This window comes from Myripristis murdjan, chromosome 16, assembly GCF_902150065.1.
Source record: "Myripristis murdjan chromosome 16, fMyrMur1.1, whole genome shotgun sequence".
NCBI lineage: Eukaryota > Metazoa > Chordata > Actinopteri > Holocentriformes > Holocentridae > Myripristis > Myripristis murdjan.
The window spans coordinates 10,395,001-10,420,442 of NC_043995.1; the positions used below are offsets into that span (position 1 = coordinate 10,395,001).

At 42.8% G+C, this 25,442-nt stretch overlaps 1 protein-coding gene across 1 annotated transcript in view; it reads right to left on the reverse strand.

Annotated features, from left to right (window-relative positions):
* Positions 1-16,399: 16,399 nt before the first annotated feature.
* cdkal1 (CDK5 regulatory subunit associated protein 1-like 1) overlaps positions 16,400-25,442 on the reverse strand; it is a 318,909-nt gene continuing 309,866 nt past the window's right edge. The window contains exon 15 of the mRNA XM_030072443.1: positions 16,400-19,100. Within this exon, the coding sequence (XP_029928303.1) occupies positions 18,930-19,100 (171 nt within the window). The 3' untranslated portion in view covers positions 16,400-18,929. The remainder of the gene's footprint in view (positions 19,101-25,442) is intronic.

Below are 25,442 nucleotides of genomic sequence, written 5' to 3' on the forward strand. Positions count from 1 at the left end.
TTGAAATGAGTAACAAATGAGCGTTGTATTTGTAAATACCCCACCCAAAACTGCTGGTCTTTTATTGAAAGTGTGCACAGTGCACGGGGTCAAACCCAGGTGAGGTGAGGAGGCTGCAGGGAAGTAAAACGCTGCACTAAAGTGTAATATGACCTTTAATGGTGTAAAAACAACATGAGAAAAAAAAATCCTCCAACTGCCAATTAAGCTCAGTTTGTGTGTGTGTGTGTGTGTGTGTGTGTGTGTGTGTGCGTGAGTGTGTGTGTGTGTATGTCCGGTCCCTCCCACATTCATTACCAAACTCATTAGTTAGTCTTTAACTGGCAAAGCCGACTCAATCTGTTGACTGTCAACTGATGCAATAAGAGGCAATGGCTAAGCATTAGCTCTCGCTCTCTCTGTGTTTCCATGCCGTAGCAGCAGTCTCTCTGCCTCTCTGTCAACACACACACACACACACACACACACACACACACACACACACACACACACACACACACACACTCATAGCCACACAGTGACTTACTGCCTGAGCTCCGACTGAGCCCAGTTTCCTCATAAGAAGCTTTAAATATGATAAAAAAACAACTTGATCTGTGGTCTAAGTCAGCGTCACTGAACACGCCTGTGTGTGTGTGTGTGTGTGTGTGTGTGTGTGTGTGTGTGTGTGTGTGTGTACGCAGGTGTCCAAAAGATTCCCTCTCAGATTATAAAATTATTTCACTGCAAAATCTTTAGCACAAATTGTTGTTCTCAACCTGTTTTAGCACTTAAACTAATGTTGTTGACTATTTGACTACATGAGAGCATGAACTGTGTCCTGAACTCTGTGAACTCTCTCTCTCTCTCTCGCTCTCCCTCTCTCTCTCTATCCCTCCTGCCTATCACTAATTTATCTTCCATACGGATGACACTAACAGTCCTGGGTACAATATGGCTTAAAACTGGCACATGGCGAGGGCACGCTGGGTCGATGCAGACACACACACACACACACGAGCGCGCACACAAACAGGACTGGCAGACGGGACAAGAGTAGTGCATCTGCTCTTTAATTAAAATGAGAGGGGGCCCCACAGACATGGCATGAATCAGGATGGGGCCCAGGCGCAAACACACACACGTACACGCACGCACACGCTCAGCCGCTGATTGTCCATGGGGCAGGCGCCTGTCTCCCACTGCCATCCTCAGAGACCGATAGGGAGGGAACGAAAGAAGGAAAAAAGAAAGAAAGAAAGAAAAGCTGTCAGAGGTAAAAGAAGTGACAGTTTACAAGAGACGGCACCGTTCGAGGTCTGGCAGACGGTTTCGATCGATCGAGAAAACGGAGAGATGACTGGAAGAAGACGGAGGAACAAAGATGAAAAAAAAAACCCAACAACAAAGAGAAATGGTGAGACGGGGATGGAGAAAGAGCGCACGCATAAGTGCACATGACAAAAAGTGAAAAGATGGGGGGAAAATTGCGAAAACGAGACGGATGCAGACATGTTACATCACACCGTATCACCTTTGTGAGAGAGACTGAAGAAGTTTTCCTTTTTACACAGTGCCAAAATGCTCCGTATTGACAAGTCATTTCATCTCACACTTAGTGCTAAAATCTTACTGGGTTTTTCTTAAAACAAGAGAGAAAAAAAGATCCTATGCTAAGGAATTTGTTCCCAGAATTTTGTTGAATCAATATAAGGCTGATCTGCCTTGTTCCAACATATTTATTACTTGTTCCCTGAAACAAGTGAAACTGCACTGCAAACAAGTGAGATTATCTCTTCCTTCTGGCACATTTTTCCCTTGCTTTAAGAAAAACACGATTCTTTCAATACTCAATATGAGAATAAATGATGGCGGTCGTTAACGATGACGCAGGCGTTTATTTTCCACAGATTCAGGACGCCAAAATCCAAATGGATGACGACGGAATAAAACCCCAAAAAGCACCATACTTTTATTGATGTTTAAAAAAAAAAAAAACAGCAGCAGCAAAGGCATCTACATCCTCATGTTGGCATCTCACACCAGAACACACACACACACACACACACACACACACTGGAGAAATCAAGGTTTAATGATCTGGTATGGTACAGTAATCTCAGTGAACAGGGGAATAATCTTAACGTTCCGATGAGCTGACATGAAAATAGTAATCTCGACTAGAATGCAAGCTCTCTCTCCCTCCTCCTGTCAAGATGATCTGAACTATTTAAATTTAAGATTTGAACAGAAGTGGGAATGGAAACAGACAGATGGTTTGGGGGACCATATGAGATTGCGGTCATATTGATGATTACGGGGGAAGTGTTTCATTTGAATCATCAAAGAGACAGTCAGTGTGTGTGTGTGTGTGTGTGGACGTGTCGCTTAATGTCAGCAATCATTTGAAATAGGAGATATGAGCTCGGCCCAAAGTTCACAAAGTTCATTTTAAACATCTTTTGATCCAGCGGTTTCAAAATGGCCCGCATATGTGTGTGCACGCATGCATTTGTGTGAATGTGTGTTTTCCATGCTAATGTATGAGTGTGTGTGTGTGTGTGTGTGTGTGTGTGCGTTAGAATCCATAGGGTCTCTCTGGGGAATGTCTTCCTGGAACAGAGTCAAACAGAGTGAGCAGGTCTCCATATATCTGCCATGACTAACATGATTAAACCTGACTGGATAGGGAGGGAGGGAGGGAGGGAGGGAAGGAGAGAGAGAGAGAGAGAGAGAGAGAGAGAGAGAGAGAGAGAGAGAGAGAGAGGAGGGGTTCAAGTTCTCCTTTTTCATGCCAATAAGGCTGAATTGAAAGACAGAAAGAAAGAAAGAAAGAAAGACAGAAAGAAAGAAAGAAAGAAAGAAAGAAAGAAAGAAAGAAAGAGAGAGAGAAAGGGAAGAGGCGGTGGAGTTATGAACACTGCGACAAGATGGAAAAGAAGAAGATGATCAGAGTCAGTAATCACTTTTTCTTGTCTGGCCTTCATGCCGTCTGGCTGAGATGATGGGGAAAGTAGTTTTTAGTCTGCGTGTGTGTGTGTGTGTTTGTGTGTGTGTGTGTGTGTGTGTTTGCGTGACACAGAGCCTGTGTATACATACAGTAGGACTGCAGTATCCTCCTCTACATAAAACGACTGATGCTCCTTCCATTAGCCATGCAGGGCATATATCTACCTAACCCTTCCCTAGAGCAATTTAAGAGCAATTTAGAAACGCTTTCACACTTTAATGCCCTTAACGCTGCAGAGCGCTTGCACACACACATACACACACACACACACACACACACATACTGTACACTGCAGGGAGCATAACAGCGCTGTAGCAGAAAACACAGGTCAGCAAGATGTGCTGTTACTAATCTTATAGTATCTGATGTTAGATTAATATTTAACAATATTACTCATGGTGAGAGGGAGAGAGGGAGAGAGGGAGAGAGGGAGAGAGAAACAGACAAAACATGTTTTGTTTTTTTGTGTTTTTTACACCATCCCACGCTGAGTGAAATATGTTTTCCATAAGTCAGTTGTCTGCAAAATGTGAGGCCTGCCCAGCTTTTATACATTTACTACAAACGCTGCAGCCAGACGTTAGCCAACATTTAGAGTATTCCCGAGGTGTGATGCTGTTTGATAGAGTTTGGGTTTGCTCAGGGAGTTAGCAGCTCTCCTGGGAGAGTTCAGCTCTTTGCTCTGCAGGGATTTATGGTGTAGGCTCTAACTTGGAAGTCAGGAGAAAAAGAACCTGTCATAACTGTGAGTTTTCTCTTTTGGACCAGGAGCTGCAATAAAACAATTATATTTGCTTTCCAGTGCATTTAGTAGCAATTATTGCATTACAACTGCAGCAGATGCTGAAAAACAGGATAAATGACCAGGCAGGAGATTGTAGCTTCTCTCAGACTGTCTGGACTTGTAAGACTACATCATGACATGTCATAAAAAAGCACAGTATGAGGCAGTGCACCCTGCTGCTCCCTCCGCAGCAAACCAAGTGCATATAAATGGCAAGACCTTGGAAGGCTGATGCAATAGATCATCAGTGCAAACTCCCCAAATTCATGAATTTCCCCAGATAAAAGAAAACAACAAAGTAACTTTAACATGACCACACACTGTGTGGGTGCCACGTATTTCAAACAAAACACAATGTAAGGGAGTGAAATGAGGCATGGTACACACACTAAAAAAACAAACAAGCAAACAAACAAAAAACAGCCAGTTGTTTCAAGATATCCACACTGCATTTCTATCCACAGTTGCAGTGAGCATCAGCAAGTTCCACCAACACACGTGTACCTTTTCTTCAGAGAAATTCTATTGGGTGAAAAAGTGCATTGAACCTTTAGGTTGTTCCTGCTGGCGAGGGCTGAGATGGAGATGGCAAATATTTGAAATTCAAGTAAGTGCCCACAACAGGTGCTCTGTCATTTTCATTGGGGAAAAAAAAAAAAAAGAAAAACAAAAGAGTGCAAAATAAGTCAACTTCCACACTGCAAGGGGACAGCTTCCCATTTTTGTGACTTTGTGATCCTGTCACATCCTGTCAGGACACTTTCCAAGGCAGCGTTGTTGGGAAACAGTCGCTTGCTTGTGGTGTGGTTTAGGTGTGACTCTGGATGGGAAAAGCTGCCTTTGAGGATATTTCTTTGTCCATCATGTGGCGAGGTGGCCGAGTGGTTACAGAGACTGACCTTCAACTTGGCTGCAACATCTTCCCTGTCAAACTGTAATTGATCAGGACACGAGACACCCTCTCAAATCAAGGGGCACTGCTCTGCAGCTCAGCCGCTAATGAAAAGACAGTTTTCCAATGAGGGAATCAGTTGGAGTGGGAGCGGTAACCCAGAGGTTAGAGGACCAGGATTACGCAGCTGGTCGCCAATTGTAATTCCCAGAACAGCTGGAAAAATGCAGGTGAGGAAGGTGAATGAGTGACAGCTACTGCAGGACACTGAGGCTTGGAGGAGAACAGCAGAGCACTGTGGCTGTGCTGGGCAGCTCCCAGTGTGTCGACATGGAACTGAGGAAAAACAAAGATTGATACAGCAACTTTTAACCCTTCGAAACCTGGATGGACATCAGATTTCTTGTGGTCAAATGTCGGGGCGTAACATTGCATTGATTTGGACGACCCAGTGATAAACTAAGTGAAAATATCGATATCTTATCATCAGCTTAGAAATACGCCTTTATTTTGAAATTTCCATGGCACGTCTGTGTTTCCGTCCAAGCACACCACCTTCCTAAACACTCAAACAGAGCTAGTGCCAGGCACGTAATGGCTGCCATTTTTCCATGGCTGCTGCCAATAAAAAAAAAAAAAAACAGAAAAGACGCGGAAACTGGCAAATCACATCAACAAACAGCAACTTAGCAAGAAATGACTATAAAATTTGGAAGAAATTAGTGAAGGGTTACAAGAAAATTATGTGAAAATTAAAAAAAAAAAAAAAAAAAAAAATCACAAAAAAAAAAAAGGAGGTCCATCCAGATTTCAAAGGGTTAAAGCTCTGAGAAACATTATGCAGCATATGCAGTACATGCTGTACAGTATGCTTTAGGAATCTGGAAAGTGAGGATACACTCTGAATGGGAGTAAATCAGGCTTCAGCCCGGGTCTTGAAATAAGACTTGACACGGGCCATAAATCTCTGGGGGTGTGAATAAAGCAGGAATAGAAATTAGATATTAAAATTTATATATTAGATGATTCCGATATGCTGAATGAGTCAAAGATGCTACTGTATCCTTTTAAGGCAAAAAAGGCTAGAAATGACGATCGTGACCCCGAGAAAGAGGGAGACACGGAGATCCAGAAAGAGAAAGATTTATAGAGAGCAAAAGAAGGGGTGAGAGGGAAAGATTAATAGAGACAGGAAAACAGACAGAGAGAGGGAGAGAGAGACAGGGATTATGGGTACTTTTCTTTTGCAGCCTCATCACAAACAAATAAGCCGATTGTCACGAGCCAGCCAGGCAATTAATATTCAAGGAATTAGTTTTCTTTTTTAAAAAAAGAGAGAGAGAGAGAGAGAGGGAGATTTAGATTCTTTTCCCCCCTCTGCTGCACGAGGATCCGTTTTGTGAGCTTAGGCTATAAACAGCTTGAAATCACTTTGACAGCCTGCATTTGCTCTAGCTCATGGCATGGAGTACACACACACACACACACACACACAAGCACAAGCACACACACACAAATACGCGCTCACACAGCAACATACACGCACAGACACACCGAGTCACACACACTCATACCACAGGGGATTTTAATTTCAACCTGTGAAATTGTAATTGCCTCTCCTGTAAGAGGCAAAGGATTGTGGGAAGGCAGAGTGCAAACTCTAGTGTATCAGTTATGCCACTCAAAGAGGTTTTTTAACCTTTATTATGCATTGATTTATTTATTTCACTTTTTTAATTTGGCTCTCAACTTGTTTTGCTGCTTTGGTCTTCTCCCCCCCCCCCCACCCGCTCCTCTCCCTCTTTTTTCTTTTTTTGTTTTATGTCTGCAGCTATCTCCCTCTTTTTCTTCTCTCTCTTGTGTTTCAGATCTGTTCGTCTCACCGGGATGAGGCGAGCTGGCAGAGTTGACATTAAATTAACTGGAGCTGTCAGCGAGGGAGGGAGGGCGGCAGGAGAGGAAGAGAGGGAGAGTGAGAAAAAAGAAAAGAGAAATAAAAGAGGGAATGAACACGAAAGGAAGAGGAGAAAACACACCACAGGGTAAAAAAAGAAGAAAAAAAATACCTGACACAAAAATGTGATGAAAATGTCTTTAGGGTATTCTTGATACCGTTATTATTTTTCTGCTTTTGTTTTTCTTTTTTTTTCTCTTTTCTTTTTTAAATTCCTGACTCCTCTTACCGTGTGGCTGCCCTGTAAATGACTTCTCAACTGTGTGTGAGTGATTGTTGTTTTGCAACGTGTCGGAGAGACCGCCTGCGTCGCAAACTGTCAGCGCAGCAACATTCAACTCGGAAAATAATTTCTTCCAGAGCAGGAGGCAACGGCGGCATGAAAGACTTGCATGTGTGTGTGTGTGTGCGTGTGTGTAATTAGTTGTGATATTAAGCCATTTTGAACCTGTCATAGCCCCGCTCTCTCACTCAGACACACACTATGAGGTAAAGAGTTGCGTATTAAATAACAACTTCCCCCTGTCAAGAGTGTGTGTGCGCATGTGTGTGTTTGTGTTCTCCTGCTCCAAATGTCCTCGCTGGTTCTCCGTAGGAGTCAAAGGGGGGAAGGTGGGATCTCTTACTGCTCTCTGACAGCGAGGGGAGAGGAGAGAGAGAAAAAGAAAGATGCGCAAAAGCGGAAGATGGATGTGTGTAGTGACAGGAAGAAGAGGAAACAGAGAAAAATAAATAATCTGCGGCTGCTGGCAGAACTGCGAGCCAACATGCTGTGCTGCTGGTAATGAGTTACCAGTGCCCTCTACATCATGACCCATTAGTCACTGACCCTTTTTGATGATGTCACTGCCACGGGACGAGGCCTGAAGAACAGGGCAGCGGAGCTCATCAAGGTGGACTGGAAGATCTGTGCAGGCAGGGCTGGTATCATACCAAGGGTTAGAGATGCAAAGCTGCGGCGCTGATGAGCAAACAGGAGCTGCACCGAGGGCAGGGTCACTTCATCTTGTGTGTCAGAGTCAGAGCGGCGCGACGCAGCCTGCCATCGCCTACAGTCGGGTTACGGCTCACAGCTCCCGCCGCTGGGCGCATCTCCCCTTGATGAGCTTTCTCTCAAAATAACCAGCGAAATCTGCTCAAGCAACGCCTAACAGCAGCTTTCACGTGTGTTGTCTGAGTGCACAAGGGCAATCATTTTGCTCAAATTATGTTTTTTGTATGCTGCTGTGGCTATACTCTGATATGTCGCTCACTCAGATAAACAGAATATAGACATGAACCTCTTGTCTTCTGTGTCCAAGACAAATTTCCCTATGGCACAATAAAAATCTTATCATATCGTATCCTATTGCATCACATCGCTTTGCATCACACCATATCGTATTGTATTGTATTGTATCACATCATGCTGTTTTGTATTGTAATATGACATAGTGTACTATATCGTATTGTATCGTATGGTATTGTATTGCATTGTAATATACTGTGGCATAGCATAATGTATTGTATTGTATAGTAACGTACTGTATAATATTGTATTGTATTGTATTGTAGCGCATCATATCATTGTATCTCATCATGTTGTTGTATTCTATACTGGGTAAGAGTTTTAGTGAGCTAATAATTTTCCTGTCATCATTTTCCCCGTTGTTCCTGTGGAGTCTGATCTGAGCGATAATGCAAGTGGTCACTAACCGGCTGACTCAGTGCACAGACCATCCAGACCTCAGTGTGTCAGAAAACCAGCGCTCGTGTTTCCCCTCGCCAGTGTTTGAGTGCGGTGTGGTTAAAGGGCTCGACACAGTGGAGCACATCATCACTTAGTGAGCTGTCACTCATTAGGACTGGAAGCAAACCACCGACAGTCTCAGTCATTCTGTCGTTCTTCGAATGCATGTTTATGGTTCTCTCTCATTTACTTCAGACGTTGTCATCTCACACTTCATCTCTCTCTTTTTCCATCTCTCTCTTCTCGCCTCACTTCTCTTGCTTGCCTGGCCCTATTGCTCATTTATAATTAGTGACCAATAGATTAGTTTCTCCATAATTTGCAGGTTCTGCTTACCTTGTGGGTGTGTATGTGTGTCTCTTTATAATTCCTTCAAGCCTCCATTGACAGCCTCCCTCTGAAGTCCAAACATTACTCCATTGATTCCTCCGTTCATTATAAAGATTTTATGACAAGGTCATATCACAATATCAGAGGGCAGCGTAATTGACTATCAGGCAATGGAGTGGCTGGATGCTGCCTGTAATCACAAAGCAGGTTATGTCAAGGTTTTTCCGTCATTCATGGAGACATCTGCTCACTGACAAGTAGAAGGGTAAAATAGAGTTAGCTCACGTAGAAACTACAGTTTGAATGGAGGTAACAAACGTGTCATGGTGGATCATGGGACTTTCTTTTGTTACATATGAGATTGCTGCCATAGAATTTTCATAATGTTGTTATGGAAATGAGCACTATTTCATGTGTTGACAGAACCGCTGGAACACGGAGCCAAACAATGCTTTTACCAAGACAACAAATCAGCTCTTAGGAGTCTCATGCACTTCGGCAATGGTTATTTCCATGACAACATCATCAAAATTTCCACGGCTGCTATGCAAAGTGTTCTATTCAAACATTAGGATGAGGAATACAGCCTCAAGACCACAGTGGCATACTGCCATCGGTAAAGTTTACATCATTTCTTCCCCTGGAGGAGCAGTGCAAAGGAAGTTCACTCAGGAACAACAAAGGGTTCTCCACATTGCAACTGTAAGGGAACCGCATAAGGTTCCCTGAGGAACTCCTTCATAAAATGTTCCAGAACCCAATGATTCTTCTAGTAGCCTCTAAAATAAAGATGTTCTCAACAAACCTTTTAAAAATACTTTTTCAAATTGAAAATGATTATTGGTTCTCTTAGGATATTAGAGGAAATCCTGAGGACCCTCAGATTTTACCACCTGACTCAACTTTTATGCCAACAATATGCAACCAAATGACAAATGGCATGCCAAAAGCCATCAAACAGATAATAATGTCTTCAATAACATCCTCAAACTAATAAAACCTTTTATCACCCAGTAATATTGAAGTTCTGCCATGTCTCTCTGTTCTTATTAAAGAGCTTTCAAGAACAATGTTGTTCTGGAGCTAAAATATTGACTTTAGTCCCCTGTCTCCCTGGCGAATACAAACACCCTTTGCTGCTCAAAGTCAAAGATGCATAAGCCCCACAAACAATGAACACACACACACACACACACACACACACACACACACACACAACCAGAAACACACACTGGCAAGCCACCAAGCCACTCAATAGAGCCAATCTCTTCCTCACACGGCAGGTTGTGAATTCCCAGTTTGCTTTGCAGTGACAACGGGGTGTGTGTGCTTGTGTGTGTGTAGATAAAAAGACAGCAATCAATGAATGCAGGCGCAAGGGCCACCAAACTAAAGGGCTGGAATGAAGCTGGCATAAAGATTCATATGCATGTACACACACACACACACACACACACACACACACCACATATGATTAGGAATGGATATGCTTGCCAAGTCATTTTCCCCCCTGTTCCAGAAGGCATTGAAGTGCTTAGCATACACTGAACAGACCTCAGCCTATAGAAATGAAAAGGAGAGTGAGAAGGAGAAAGAGAAGCAAGGGCAGGCAGCAGAGAAAGTGGAGAAAGAAAGAAAGAAAGAAACTGAGAAACTGAGAAAGCATAACGGAAATGTAGAAACTTGCATAAATTCCGCTGTGCGCCATTCCCTACCAGCGAGCACCTGAGTGACCAGGAGGAGGACAGGAGGTAACCAAGTTCAACATCAACCCAAACCAGCTGTTTTGAACAAATAGAAGAGAGAGTTTTACATCCCACTTTCACAGAGCAATGCAGCTGGCAACGATGGACAATTATGGACATAATCTCAACTTTCATTTTGGCTCTACGTTCATGCAGGTTTTCAGCACTGGCACACACTGTTACATCTACTCAATGTCAAAATGTTTTGCCTGGCTGTGTTGGACAAAAAGTTACGCCATCAACCAAATGAATAAAAAAGAAAAATGTCTTTTTTTTTGTTTTCGATAAAAGGCTCGCTGGCATCCACTGCTGTTACACTCACATCTGACCTGAAAACAAGAGGCAATAAGAATTATTATCCTTTGGTTCTGTGACAAATGGACTTAGCTCTGTCATCCTCAATTCATTTCCAGCTGCAGAAAAGCCCTAATGAAGTTTGAGGGAAACCAAACCGCTGGTTTTTGAGGCTTTGACATAAGTCCTCTGTCAGAACTGGAGTCACTTGTGACCTTCAACAATGACGACAGGAGTTTGTCCCAGAGACACTGATGCAGAGACAAACCGTCAATTTACACATTGACACAGCAGCAAGACTTAACATGCAGCACAAAGGGACATGCAGGACACACTGCAGGCAGCAGACTGTGTCTTATCACTCTACATGTAAAATTAAACACACAGTATCAGGGACTTCTGGCAGCAGGACATATAGCGATGTTGTAGGGAGGGAATAGTGAGTGTCTGGTTGGACCATGACGCAAGAAACCTCAAATTTAACTTAAGGACATTTTTATTAGAACACATCACACATTTGCATATGCTGTATAAGAAATATGGAACCTTTAGCACATCAGTTATTGGTTAAGTTCTTGTTATGTTCAAATTCTTTCAGTAGGATTGCAGCCCATAAAAAACAACTCCTACTCGTCTGTCTTAAGTGATACTGTATACATAGATCATTCTTGAGAAATGCAGCTGTGATAATGAGTGTACATCAGTGTTACATGATATGGCTCTTTTATATTAGAGGTCCAATCCAGCAATGGAATTATATACTTATATAAACCTTGCTCATATATACAAAAATATTCTTTCTTTTTCTTTCTTTCTTTCTTTCTTGAAGTAAATCCTAGGATAAGGGCCACAGTTCCTTCTCTGCAGAATAATGGGCTACTTACTGATTCCTGAAAGAAAAATCTCATTTTTCTACCTACTAGGCCACCTTGCTGCCCCCACACAATCTGCTGAATGATTACATCAAAATTTCATAATGCCTTGCATTTACTGAGAGTTACACCTAGTAAACAGATTAAACACAAAATGTTCTACAGCCTTTGCATGAAAACAGTTTTAATTATTTGGAGCCAACTATTTAATAAACTTAAAAGGGAAACTGGTGTCACTGAACACCCATAATGATTGTAAAGCGTTCATTTGAATTAGGAGGGGAACAGGCTTCATCACACTGTGTTCCTCCTGTATCAGGCCACTGCAGCATGTGGAGCATTGTATACACACACATGGAGCAGCAGACAACCTAGCTTGATCTCATATAAATCAATGTCCATCAAAGTCAAAGAGGACATGTGTTAACATCAGGAGACGAGGAAAACAAGGAATGTGTGGCCTTGTTTCCCTGTATCTCCACACCAAAATAGTGTCTCTGTGGCCGCTGCTAATCAGGGCGGCGATATACATTCACACACACACGCACACACACACATACACACAGTCACACACACATTATTAATGGACGCTGCTGCAGTCAGACCTCAGTTGTAAGGTACTGTCAGTCACCGCTGTTACAGTGTGTCTGCCCCGGAGCTATATAAGCCCCCATCACAATCACCTCCACACACACACACACACACAACGCATGCACACACAGTCACTCGCACAGTACAGCATTTTCATTTCTTGTGTCGAACCAGACGCCAGACCAGTATCACTGCATGCTGTGTGTCAGCATCAGTGCTAAAATAAAATGTGCCATGACAGCTTAGCACCTTGACCTTGACCGCAACTGTCTTTTTCCAAATGCAACACTTTTATCAAAGCTACTGCAACTTCATGTGACAAGTAGATGCTAAAACATATAGATTTTTTTTTTTTTCACAGAATAGATGTGACAGTGCAGTGAATTGATTGAGCTAATTGGAGCTAAAAATGACAAACATTCAACCTAATTATGTCAATTTTTTTTCTCTCTCTCCCATCTGTTTGCTTGCCTGAAATAAATGCCACACCTGGATAATAAACCGTCACACAGTATCATTCATATCTGAGACCTGACGAAACTTGATATCTTTATTTTTGCCTTCTTTTATTATTTAATTTTTTAGCTGTTTTTAATTATGACTGCACCATATCTCCCAGCAAACATTATGTCCAACTTCTAGAAAATACTTCAGTTGTTCAAATCATTCATTGTAAAAGATAACAAATACATATGGTGTTTTTGACATAAGCAGCTACAGTTTTTGATCTGCTCAAAGCAATTCTACTGAGCATTTTTGCAGACCTTCCTCGGTCATAAGTGCCACGTCTCAGATTATTAGAAAACAGGAGAATAAATAGTATTTGAGAGGTGTGGGTTGAATAAATGCTGCTTGGTGGGCCATTTGCTTGGTTGTAATTGAAGAGTAGGATCATTTGAAAAAGGTTTTAAGTTGCAGGTATGTATGCTGACATAAGACACACAAAATTTGCAGTTGGGTTTTACATGATGCTTTCTCTCCTGCAAAGATGAAAAGAGAATAGCACAAATTGGGACTCTAACAATTAAGCAATCGTGGGCGTCCACATCAGTATGAAATTATCATCACAAGCCAGAAATGAAACAGTGAAAGCGTGAGGTGGTGGCTAGTGGAAATGCTACGGAAATGGAAGCTCATAACGCTGCCCAGCTCCTTAATGGCCCAAATGTCACTCCAAGCTCACACCAGCTGTTAACATCGACTGGTGGATAACATTTCAGCCATCTAAAACACAAGCCTTAGCTGTCAGGTTTCAGTGTCAACCGCGAAAGATGAGAGAGCAAAGGCTTCCTTGTAGACTTACTGGTTTGCAAGGAGAAAACCAGCACAGAGGAGAGCGAGCTCACTTCTTCCTCCATTAAGCTTCACTGTAGCTGCAGCTGCTCTCTATGTGCATTGTATTTGGTGCGTTTACCAAAGGAAAAATTACATTAACACCCTAAAACAACAAAACAGCACCAAAAACGCAAGTAAAATTGCCAGTGTCTGCTTTTGAAAATTGGTGATGTGTTTTAGGCTCGATTTTTCTGTTATCGCCATCGGAACAAGGGATACACCACTTAATTATTATAGTTTATTTATTATTATAGTTATTGTTTTTATTGGTATTATGTGCAAGGTTACATGAGTCGGTAGTAAACCAGACAAAACCTATTATTAAAAGAGCAAAAAATGTAGAAAAACGCATTAAATTTAAATGTATTGCAATTGGGTTGGTAAGTAGGCCTCAGATATAAACAGGTGGCAACTCCTTTAATATTCTGAAAAAACATGAACAAATCAAGTGCACAGCACTGCATTACTAATGACTAGTAACTAGATTTTGCTCATAGTAACGACCACTGCAATAGCGTCCTAATTTGACTGCAGTACCGCCACACGCCACTGTGGCGCTGTACCGTAATCCACACAATGCATGTGGGAAGTCACTGCCAAAAAGAAGAAAACCTCTGCTTTAAGTAGGCTAAGACATTGGCTGTGTCCGAAATCACTCCCTAACCGCTATATAGTGCACTATATAGTGATTACGCCATTTTGTAGGGGTGTCCGAATGTCTAGTGATTATTTATGTTCACTATATAGTCCACTAGATGTATCCCACAATCCACCGCAAAATGTAGTGAACATCCGATGGTCTAACCAAGCAATATATCCCGTCATGCATTGCGGAACGGCGCCGAACAACGGCGAAGTCGTGTCCGAAGCGGTCCACTATTGAGTTCACTATATAGTCCACTACATTGAATTCCCTATATAGTGAGTAGGGAGTAGTGAGTGAGTGAGTGATTTCGGACACAGCCATTATTGTGTAAGCAGTAGTAGTAGATTACCTGCAGAAATATTATAGAAATATTACAGGCGGGCCATCGCATATTGGTACATTTATGGTAATGTAAGTCTGATATCTGATATTTGAATTACTCGGGCCCCAATTCAGATATCAGCGTCATTATTAATGCATCCCTAATCTGAACTTTAAATAAATGACTGAGCCAACTAGCTAGCTCAATGAGAAGTGTAGCCAGTTTTACGAGCTTTCAGAGGCTGCTGACACTTGTAACCTGTCAAAGTCTTAAACATCAGGTGTACACAGCCATTTTCCAATCAGCTCCCGTTGCACTGAGCAATCTGGCACTCCTCGCTGTGAGGGAGCGACGCGACACCTTCGCCTCTTCAAAACAAACTGTCATAAAAAGTGAACGGTCTCATTTCGTCGCCGTCGCAATATCTTTGTGTTCTTAGGCGAGCCACGCCACCGGGCATCCAAACCACTTGAGCAAATGAAACGAAACGACAGGAGAGATGAGAGATGACAGAGGCTAGCGCTTTAATGTTCAAAACTCCTTTGCATTTGTCTCGTGTCCAGAGTCGCTCCGTTTCGCTTCAAAAGCACGTCAGCGCGCGCATGACAAATTGACAACAGCTGCAACTCAGAGGAGAATTCAGAAACTCTCGCTTTTATTAGCAACAACTGAACTGAATGATGCGAGGTGAATAATGATCTCTCCTCTATGGCGCCTCCCTCAATATTTCATAATAAGTGACGATCTCCCAAACATAAAGGGTGTCATTGCATCCATATTTCATCGGTGAACAATGCAGTGTAATTGACATACACAGTGAGGAAATGTGCTTACAAAGCATCAAAAGAACTGTCACACAGTATGGATGGCTGGAGAATAATATGGGGCGCTGTTGGATGGATGTAACAAGCTTCATAGCTACACGCATCATTTGATCACATAATACAAAGCTAGTGTGTGTGGTTAGTGTGTTTGTGTGTGTGTGTGTGTGTGTGTGTATGTGCGAGACATGCATCATTTGATCGGGTAATATAAAGCTTTGGTGTATCCGTTTGTGTGCAAGTTTGCTTGACGTGCATCATTTTCCCCGCATAATACAAAGTTGGAGTGTGGTGTGTGTGTGTGTGTGTGTGTGAGAGACGCTCGTCTGCTAGGTCAGACAAAGCCACAGAACATCCATGTGTTTATATGTGTCTACAGTATATGTGTGACATGCATCATTTACTTAGATAATACAAAGCTAGTGTGTGTGTGTGTGTGTGTGTAAGCCCTCACTACTGATAGCAGCATAACCAATAACATGAGAATGGGAGAGCGATGAATGCTGTCACTCCTGAACCATCCGGCCTCCACACACACACACACACACACACACACACACACACACACACACACACACACACACACACGTCCATACATGCTGGCCTTCTGCTAAATTAAGCGTTGGAGGAGCATCCAGACGCCACATCATACAGGCATGTACAAACACACACACACATTTATAGCACAGTCACACACACACACACACACATACTGTGACACAGAAACAAGCTCACAAACAAGCTGACAGAGACACATGCGGCTGGGGATCTGCACGGGGCACGCATACACACATACATGGGTACAAACGCATAGACGTTGTGACAGAGACGCATGTGCCAGGGCAACGCGACACATAAATTGGGGCATGCATTATTAACTGTCTGAGCTTTCAGCGCGCATGTTGGGACTGTTGTACCTCAAATCAGAGGGAGATTAGAGAAGGAACACAGAGACACTGCCGTATTCAGAGAGGCAGAGTGCAACAGAGAGCAGGAAATAAAGACAGGGAGACAGGAAAGTAATTCCTTCTGAATGAATTCTCTCTCACTCACCCACTCACCCTCACCGAATCAATCCTGCACGTACACCACTCATGAGAAATTCCATTTGTCCTTTATTAAACTGTTTTGATGGTAGTGACAATGCTAATGGAGAAAAACAGAGACGGTACAATGTATGGGCTGGGGAAAGGCAACAACCTGACACTACATACACCCAGAGGGCCCTGTACTGTAGTTATCAATAGACCAAGTGCATTACGTTTGCAGCGGTGCAGGTCAGCACACACACCAAATAAATCATACTGAGTGTGTGATGGACTGTGGGATAAACTGGGAAGAGTCAGTGACCGCCATCAATCCCAGACGCTGCCAGCGTTATCCACTTGGCCGACTGACTGGCACTTTCAACTTCACTTGACATTGACATTTGTGGCAAAAACAACAGCGAAACAAACGGAACATGCTCGTCTTTTAAAACCACCTTTAGAACAAACACAAAACAACAAAAAAAGAGCGAAAAAAAAACAAAATAAACAATCTAAAATATCAAAAACACTCATTATGTAGCTCTAAATACATGCCAAATATGTCCATGTCTCTGTGGTCAAAAATAAATACTTTGAAATTAAGGATACATGTGACCTTCAATCAGAGTATTGTACAGTTCACCTCTGCGCCCCGTATTCCTCCACAGTATGCAAACATAAAACAGAAAGGAAACACCGCAGCCTTTAAACAGATAATGGCAAAAATCTATTTCCTTTCGCGCTGCATCTGAAAGCCTATATTGCCCAGTAGCTCTGAAATAGCATGTTGGAGAATCGATCAACACTGGATTCTCACTCTACAGCTCAGTAATATTTGCAGTTGAATACGAAGTCTCTCACAGTTTGATCTCAGAGTTTCTCAGATTTTCTACTGGTATTGAACGTGAAAACATTCCCACGCAGATACACTAACAATCCTTATCAGAGAGCAAGAAATACAGGCTTTCAGAAGTTCTTTTGTGATGAGTGGAGTTGTGCTTAATTCTTCAGGTAGAAAGCTACATAATCCCCCCCAAAAACCTGCCCCTGTATCGCTGTATCTCTGCACTAAAGGGGCAGGACTGCCAATTACAACTCTCTACATCTCTTTTATTAATTCCTTAAATGAAGCTTAATGGTTGGACGTTCTTTGTACAACTTGGACATTCTGAACCTCTTACTCACATTGGTAAAACTCTTTCTAGTCCTGACACAGGACCCACAAGGCCCTAGTCCTGTGGGTCCTGATACAGGACCCTCTATAAAAAAAAAAAATACTATGAATTTAACTGAATGAAAACAGATGTCTGGAATCCTTCACTTGTCTACTTTCACCTGGACATGTTACATCTCCTCTGTGGAGATACGCCTTGAGATATCGTTAAAGGAAAGCTTACCCCAAATCTCCACTGTAACAGAATCAGAGATGGCAGACAGATGCTTCCACTTCTCCCCTGGTGCTGTACTTTCAATCATCATGCTCATCATAAATGGTGACACTTGGCATAAAATGCTTTCAGACACACTCGTTTTTATTGAAGAAATATGCTGCTAAAACAGGCAAGGTGACACTGGAAACTTTTGAATTGTCTTGCTCTAATGATTTAGTTTCACCAGTTACACGCTATTGCAATCTATGTTTTGACCTCTGGGTGCAACAGTCTGCCAGCGTTTTTCATTTTGTTACAATGGAGAATTGGGGTATATGCGTCTTTAACTTATTCTCACAGTTTTATTCACACATTGCAGATGCAGTGTGTATTAGCACGGTGAAAAGAGCTGAGTGAACAATTAGCAAAATTGTTTTGATTCAGTGCAGTCTGATGTCGTTTTTTCATTATAAACCCCTCTGAAGTTTGCAGGTAGAACTCTCTAAGGAGCAGCACAGGAACCTCTGGCAGACAATCAGTACGAACAAAGACTGTAACAGGGCCAGATGCTGACATGCCCACACAGACTATGAGAAAAGCCAGGTTACAGTGATCAGTGAACAGGAGACAGAGTATGGTAGAAAGTTTCATGAAACACAATCTCCTTCATACATATTCAATTCTTTGAAATAACAGATACTGTTTGAAAACGAGTATATCTTGAATCTAGAACATAATTTGTATTTAAAAAAGGTTTGTATAAAACTGTGGCTGCTATAGTCTCTTGGTAGAAGACTGATGACCTGTCATTTTCAATACGGTTATTCTTCACTAAAAACAGAAGGAGATGACACTGACATCACATTGGAGCCAACAGCAAAGTAAAATGACTGCGCCGCTGGTAAATGAAATCTGCTAATTTAAAAGAAACCTACCAAGGTTGCTTAAAAAAGAAAATGAATCTCACAGAACATTGATCTTACTCAAATCTTTGACTCTCTTGATGTCACTGACTTCTGCTTCATCCTCCTTAAGTTGAACCTTGCTGTGTTTTTTTTTAAGATGATGAAGAGAGAGTGGGCTAAGTGTCTGCCAGAGGGAAACTGAGGAGAGGACAGTTTTGTCACCGTGTTCAACCCCCCGCCCACACTCTATCCAGCATCCTTTGATGCCACTGTTCTCTCCTCGGTTCACGCTTTCCAGTTCCAAGCTGCTCTGAACGCGTCCTCAGTACAGTTTCTCCAAAATGAAGGCCAAGATGGCTGCTCCCAGTGCAAGCCCGATCCCCAGCATCTTCAGTCCTTCCCTGTCCAGACTGTACGAGCCAATCAGCAAGCCAGATGAAGAGGACAGAGAGGCGGGACCTTGGATGCCATTGGCCAAGTGGGCCGTCAGTTCCTGTGGGGGAACACAAACAGGAAGACAACAGAGTTAGGTTGAGATTGGTGTTGGCTGAGCTTAGTGAAGTATCAGTAATGTGCTACTCCACTGATCCCTGTGGGGAAACTTCTCTTTTCTGATCGCTTCCTTCTGGCCTGTTGGACACTCACTGTGATGGATAGCAAGGACATAATCTGGACAGGCTCCATTCATTGAACAAATTCTGAGAGGTGGTTTTGATTGGATCTCATGCTTGAATATACAACACACCTTGCATTCCCATCAAGCTGCCCCTCAACCTACTCTACCACCAGCTATGATTCATTAATTTCAAATTGGTGATATCCAACTAGTGACAGGCACCACCTCAGGTTTGAGGGTACACCCTCCTCATTATTGGCTTATTAAGTGCAGCAAGATCAAAAGAGCTTTTCCAAACTCTGTGGAGTGGAGTCTCTTTCCGCAGGGAGGGCAGAAGTCAGGGTCAGTTACAGAACAGCAACCCTGAAGCTGGAAGGGTATGAACTTAAGCAGGGCAGATACTTGCCAACATGAGGTCTTGACACCACCCCGCAGACAGGAGGTGAATCAACATTGTGAATCAATAAATGTACATGTAAATGTGTCCAGGTAGGATAGAAATGATTTTTTCTGTCTCTTACATGGGGGTAAAGACAGCTTGTTGCCACATCTAGATAAAATCTAAATCATTCTGCACTGGGATTTTAACATCACAAGTCAATTGGGGTCAAAGAAAGTCCAAATTTTTTAATCAGTAATGCTGCACCACACATGCGCTTACACACACGCACACACTCAAATGCACACTGAGCTCATTACAGCTCCGTGCGTAACGCATGACCATAATTCATAATTAGGGAATCATCTTAAGATCAAATCAATTGGTCACGGTCACAAATCAAACTGAGGTTTGACAGCAGACTGACCAGTGAGCCAACGCATCAAATGTCTGTAATCAGAGAGTCTCGTTTCGTCTTAATGTGTCGGACCATTAAAAAGACATCCACCACTGAAGGGAGGTGACAGTGAATGATGGGAAAGACCCATTGGGGAGAAAAGGAGCGGAGGAGAAGAAGAGGATTAGAAACAGTGGAGAAAAGAGGAAAATAGGGGAAGAGGCGGCCTGAATTCAGATTACACTTGTTCTTCAACAAATAACCACCTCGAGTATAGATGCCATATAGATCACCCAGATCATGAACTCCTCAGCCCGGGGTATCTTCATAAAAAAAAGCCATTTTGTGAGAGGAGGTAGATTATGAACCATTATGGGTCATTGCTTCTAATCGTCATGTACATTTGGAAATACATCCGCTGATGTGCCTTGATATGAAGATCCACAGACAGTTCGATGGGACCATCATTTAAGAGAGAGATGGGGAATTACATAGCATTATCATTTCCTCTGCTTTCTCCTGTCTCTCTCATGTCCTCTCACCTTCTCACCCTCCTCTCCAGAGCTGGATGAGAGTCATTTGGAAATTTTTGGAAATTTGATCCATTACTAAACATTACATTGAATTTGACGGGGAGACTAAGCAGTACTTGTTTCGACAGTTTGTGTGGATGAAAGTGTTCATTAAAGCAGCTATTTGCCCATGCAAATGAGTGCATGTTCATTAGGACACTGCAACCATCTCTGTGTAAAACAGTTAATACAGTATTGTAATGATTAAATTTAATACAGAGCACTAGGATAGTTTAGGAGACATACAGGATTAGAGTGTGTTAATAAAGTTAACACCTCCTGAAGTAAATTTGCAGTAACAAGATTGGGTTTAAGTTGAACTCTCAAGAGCACATCGCACGAGTTGCACTCTGCTCAAGTGTTTTCTTATTGAACATAACCTCAAATTCAGCTGTTTCTTCCACGGTGTTGTAGAGTTGCAATGTACACTGACACAAGGCTTGTGTTGAGCTTATTTTGAGTGGGCTGTGTGTGCGGTATGGAGCCAAAAGCCATGCATGCAAATGTACAGCACAATGTTGCTCTGCCAATCACAAGTACAGCTGAAACGATACTAAAAGCAACTGGCTGTGGGGAAAGCTACAGTTAAAAACAAATTTCTCTGGTAATATTGTCTGGAAATGATTGAAAGTTGGTATTTTAGAGTTGTAATGATGATTGATTTGCTACCAAAACATGGTGAATGTCGATAACAAGCCCTATTCCTCTCTGTCTCTCTCCTATTCACCCGTCTTCATTCATAATGATTTGATTGCACATGTATTTAGTTTTATCAAAATTTGTGAGAGCGGAGCACACAGGTGTGGGGGAATCAAAATGTTGACTGCTAATTGTTCACACTACAACTACAAAGGCAAAAACAAACAAACAAACAAAAAAAACAACAGATTTTTTAATTTGAAAATTAAGCAAATTGGATGAGAGAAGAGCGAGACCAAGGCTCTATCTACATCTCGGGGTGGAGTGGAGATCGATCGGGATGACCTTGTGATGGCTCCCGTACTTCGCCTTCTGCATGACAGTCGGTGAAACGCCTTATCGCCAGAAAGGAAGATTATGCATGGCACTATCGAGGAATTGATCAGGGGCTTTCTACAATAACCTTTAATCAAGTCCGCTAGGGATAACTGTACAGGATTTGCCCTTCATATTTACTGTAGAGAGATGGACTGCTCTGGCTCTCTGGTTCCTAGCTCCTACCTTGCACATCCCCTTTTGCTACATCAGTCAACTAACAGCTCTCATTTGCTGATTCTGTCTCTCCTCACTTCTCTCGCTGCTGATGCCCATTTTCTCTCACTCGCTCACTTCCTGCCTTCTCAACCTCGCCAATATCTCGCTCTCTGAAGTGGAACCGCTGATGTGAAGACAGACAGTTGAATCCTTGACTTGCTTGGATGTTGCAACATACCTAATTTATCCCTTGTTCACTCTGCAGAGGTAGTTTAGTACATGTGTAACTTTTTCTGACGCGAAGTGGGACAGTTCTGCGATGTGCCATTAATTTGGTGAGATGTTATCTGTTCTTGTAGTGGTTCTTCCTCTTTCAATCTGTCACCTTCTTTTGTTCTTTGCATCTCTCTTGGTTGTACACTTACCCAGTTTGTGCTGATTCAGTTTACCTGTGTCTGTTTATGGTCATGTATATTTTGACTTTCTCCCTCTTTTGTAAGAGGGAGAAAGTGAGCAAAAGAGAGGGACCTACAGACTTTATACAATATATATACCTATGAACTGTGTGTATTTATGTTTATAAGTTAGAGCAAGCTTGTGTATACGCCTACACATGTTGCATGCATGTGGCTGTGTTATCGCGTGCAAGTGAGCCGCCGCATACCGTCTGTCCTCAGTCGTTCTATACTCCACAGTACTCCCACTCTCCTGTCCTGCTCTCTGATGCTTGTGAACGCTACCTCGCCACCCACTCCTCTCCTTACCGCTGTCGCTGAATGGCTTCCTCTGTTACCACGCACAATGGAAGAGGGATACGATAACCGACAACGCCTGTGTGACACATCCACGAGACACTTACAGTAAGAACTGCAGACAATGGATGGAGATGGATTCAGTGACAGAGGTCTGGCTGACACGTCCGCAGGCGCTTAATGTCACGATCGCCACGCAACAAGTTGGACTGGCTCATGGTGAAACTGATACGCTGTTTTGTTGTTAAAGATGCTCGAACGACAATGAGGATGCCTTCTGACAGGGGATATGTACGGTGGTAGCCACATTAAGGTGTGTGCTTATATGCCATTGAGCCACTCATCCCTAATCATGCGGTTATAATGAATCCAGATACATCTGAAAGGGGTTCAAATCACTAATCCTAACTCAACAGCATAATACCTACTGTACTTGAAAAGGACTTTTCAATGATGTTACACTGTCAGCCTTGTAAAGTGGCTGCTTTGAAGGAGAGTAAGATAGAGAGAAGAGAGACAATAGTTTGGGTTTGCATCATTCAATCATTTTCTGAGGTGATTTTATGTGTTGAGATGAGGCTGCATGGAAAAAGCTCATTTCAATAAAACTGCCTAAATATGGCTAAAAAGATTTTTTTCTTGATTGAGAAAGAAAAGTTCGTCGTCAATGAGAAAATTACACAAAGCGATGAATCCACTTCACATGAAGCCCTTCATACGAGGTGGATTTGTCAAATAAATAAATGACAAAGGCTTGACATGACTGGCTCGCTATGAAAGCGCATTAACAATGTGCCCAATCCTGATCACATTCTCAAAGGATTTCCATTTTTCTCCTGGATGTGTCTTTTCTTATGCAGCACTCTTCCCCGCTCGAGAGGCGTATTTATTCACTTCAGCAAGCTAACGGAAATGTGCCCACATTCACAAAGTTCTCAAGTTCGATTCAAATTTGGTGCACAGTTGGATGGAAACTTAGTTAATGAGACAGAAAGACAGACATAGCAAAACTCAAAGTGCAGCCCCGCTATTATTATCTTCCTCTGTGGCGACAGGACAAGTGCAGGGGCACGTTCTGTCTCTCATTTTCTATCTGTCTGTCTATCTATCTGTCTCTCTGCAGGCGTCTTTTAACAACAGGGTGCCTGGAGAGACACTGAATAGTACAATCTAAAATCTATTACGACTAGGAAGGATAAGTGAAAATCCAAGTGCCAGTAGGTGAATGTCTGCACAGTGGGAGAGAGGAGAGGGGAGAGGAGGGAAGAATGGAGGAGAGGAAGGAGAGGAGAAAAGAAGAGGAGGGGAGAAGAAGGGGGTGTGAATTACAATGATAGTTCGCCACCTGCTAGCTTGCATGCTGAGTTTGTGCATGTGTCTGTGAAGGAGAGCGGACGAGAGAGACAGCATGTCTGCTCTCTGTGTGTTTGTGTGCGTCTGTGTGTGTTTGTGTGTGTGTGCGTGTGTGTATACACAGGTGTAGGCCTGCAGTGGATTAATGTCCGTCTCTGTGCTCGCAGCAGTAGAGCATGGTAAAATAATCCACTCGAAAATCATCTAACACTATACAGACTGTCTGGTACAGTTAGCTGGTTTTCCCTCTGCGCCTAGCACTTTCAAATGTCCCCCTGTCTCTCTTGCTTGCTCTAATGCCACACACACACACACACACACACACACACACACACACACACTTCCTTTTCTCCTCCCTCGGTTTGTGGCAGCTATTCTACCAACACACTGAAAAACACAAAAAAACACACCACGAGACCCAGAAAGCACAATGTGCCGCGGTCACATTTCTCACATGATCCCTACCAGCTGTCAGTGTCACTCTAGACACACAGAGACTGTGAAAGTGGTGTGTATGAATGTGTGTGTGTGTGTGTGTGAGTGTGTGTCCATGTGTTGTTTCAGGAGGCTTACGAGGCAAAGCCAGGGAGAACAGATACTGTAACAGGCTCCTTAGTCACAGGCGATTTGACAAAGCCACAGTGATCATAGTAATCACAATAAGCTGCACTTGTATTTACAACTGGCCAGAGGGACAGAATTGAAGCCAGGAGCCAGAGAATGAGCGAGAAAGCAAAGGGCAGGCTAAGAGGACAGACAGAGACATGCATGAGACAGTGGCTGCAGCAGCGGTTTCTTGGTTTATCTAGAATAAATAGAAGAACCGGGCAGCATGAGCGGTGTTTGTCATCGTGCCTGAACAAAGAAGCTGAAACTTCACCGACAGAGAATCAGGGATGTCACAGGATGGAAACACTGTGACGAGTGATCTTTGGGAAGGGCAGAGCTAATGGCAGAGTAAGAAATGTGTGATTACAGGACAGCGAGCCGTGTGCACATGCGGGACAGTCACTTCAGTACATTAGACCTGACTGATGTAAAGACTGATGCTTTGTCTTAGTATGCCTTGTCTTGTGTTTACTAAAGTTGCACTGCATGTGTTGCATGTGACAGCTCAAAGTGTTCAAGCTTTCATCAGCTATTCAAATCCTTACATTTTTTATCAGTGCATTGTTGAGAGAGAGAGAGAGAGAGAGAGGGAGAGAGAGTTTGAGAAACACAAAGCCATATTGTCCTTTATTGTCTGGGGTGGTTTCAGGGTCAAAGAAAAGAGAAAAGAAGCAGAATGGAGGTTCAGTGGAGTTGTTAGTGGGTCATGACAAAAGCCGCGAGGAAAGAACACGACTTGGATGTGAGCTCTCTCTCTCACTCTCTCTCTCTCTCTCTCTGTCTCTCTCATCTTTCATCTCTGTCCCTAAATATATCTTTCTCCTGCGCTCTTGGTCTGCTCTCGTCTTTCACTTGGGGTTTCCTCTGTCACCTCATCTGTGAAGCCCTCCTTCACAGCACATGGCCTGTACAGTCATACCTGCTGCCGTGTTACACACACACACACACACACACACACACACACACTGCTGAAAAGACAAATTG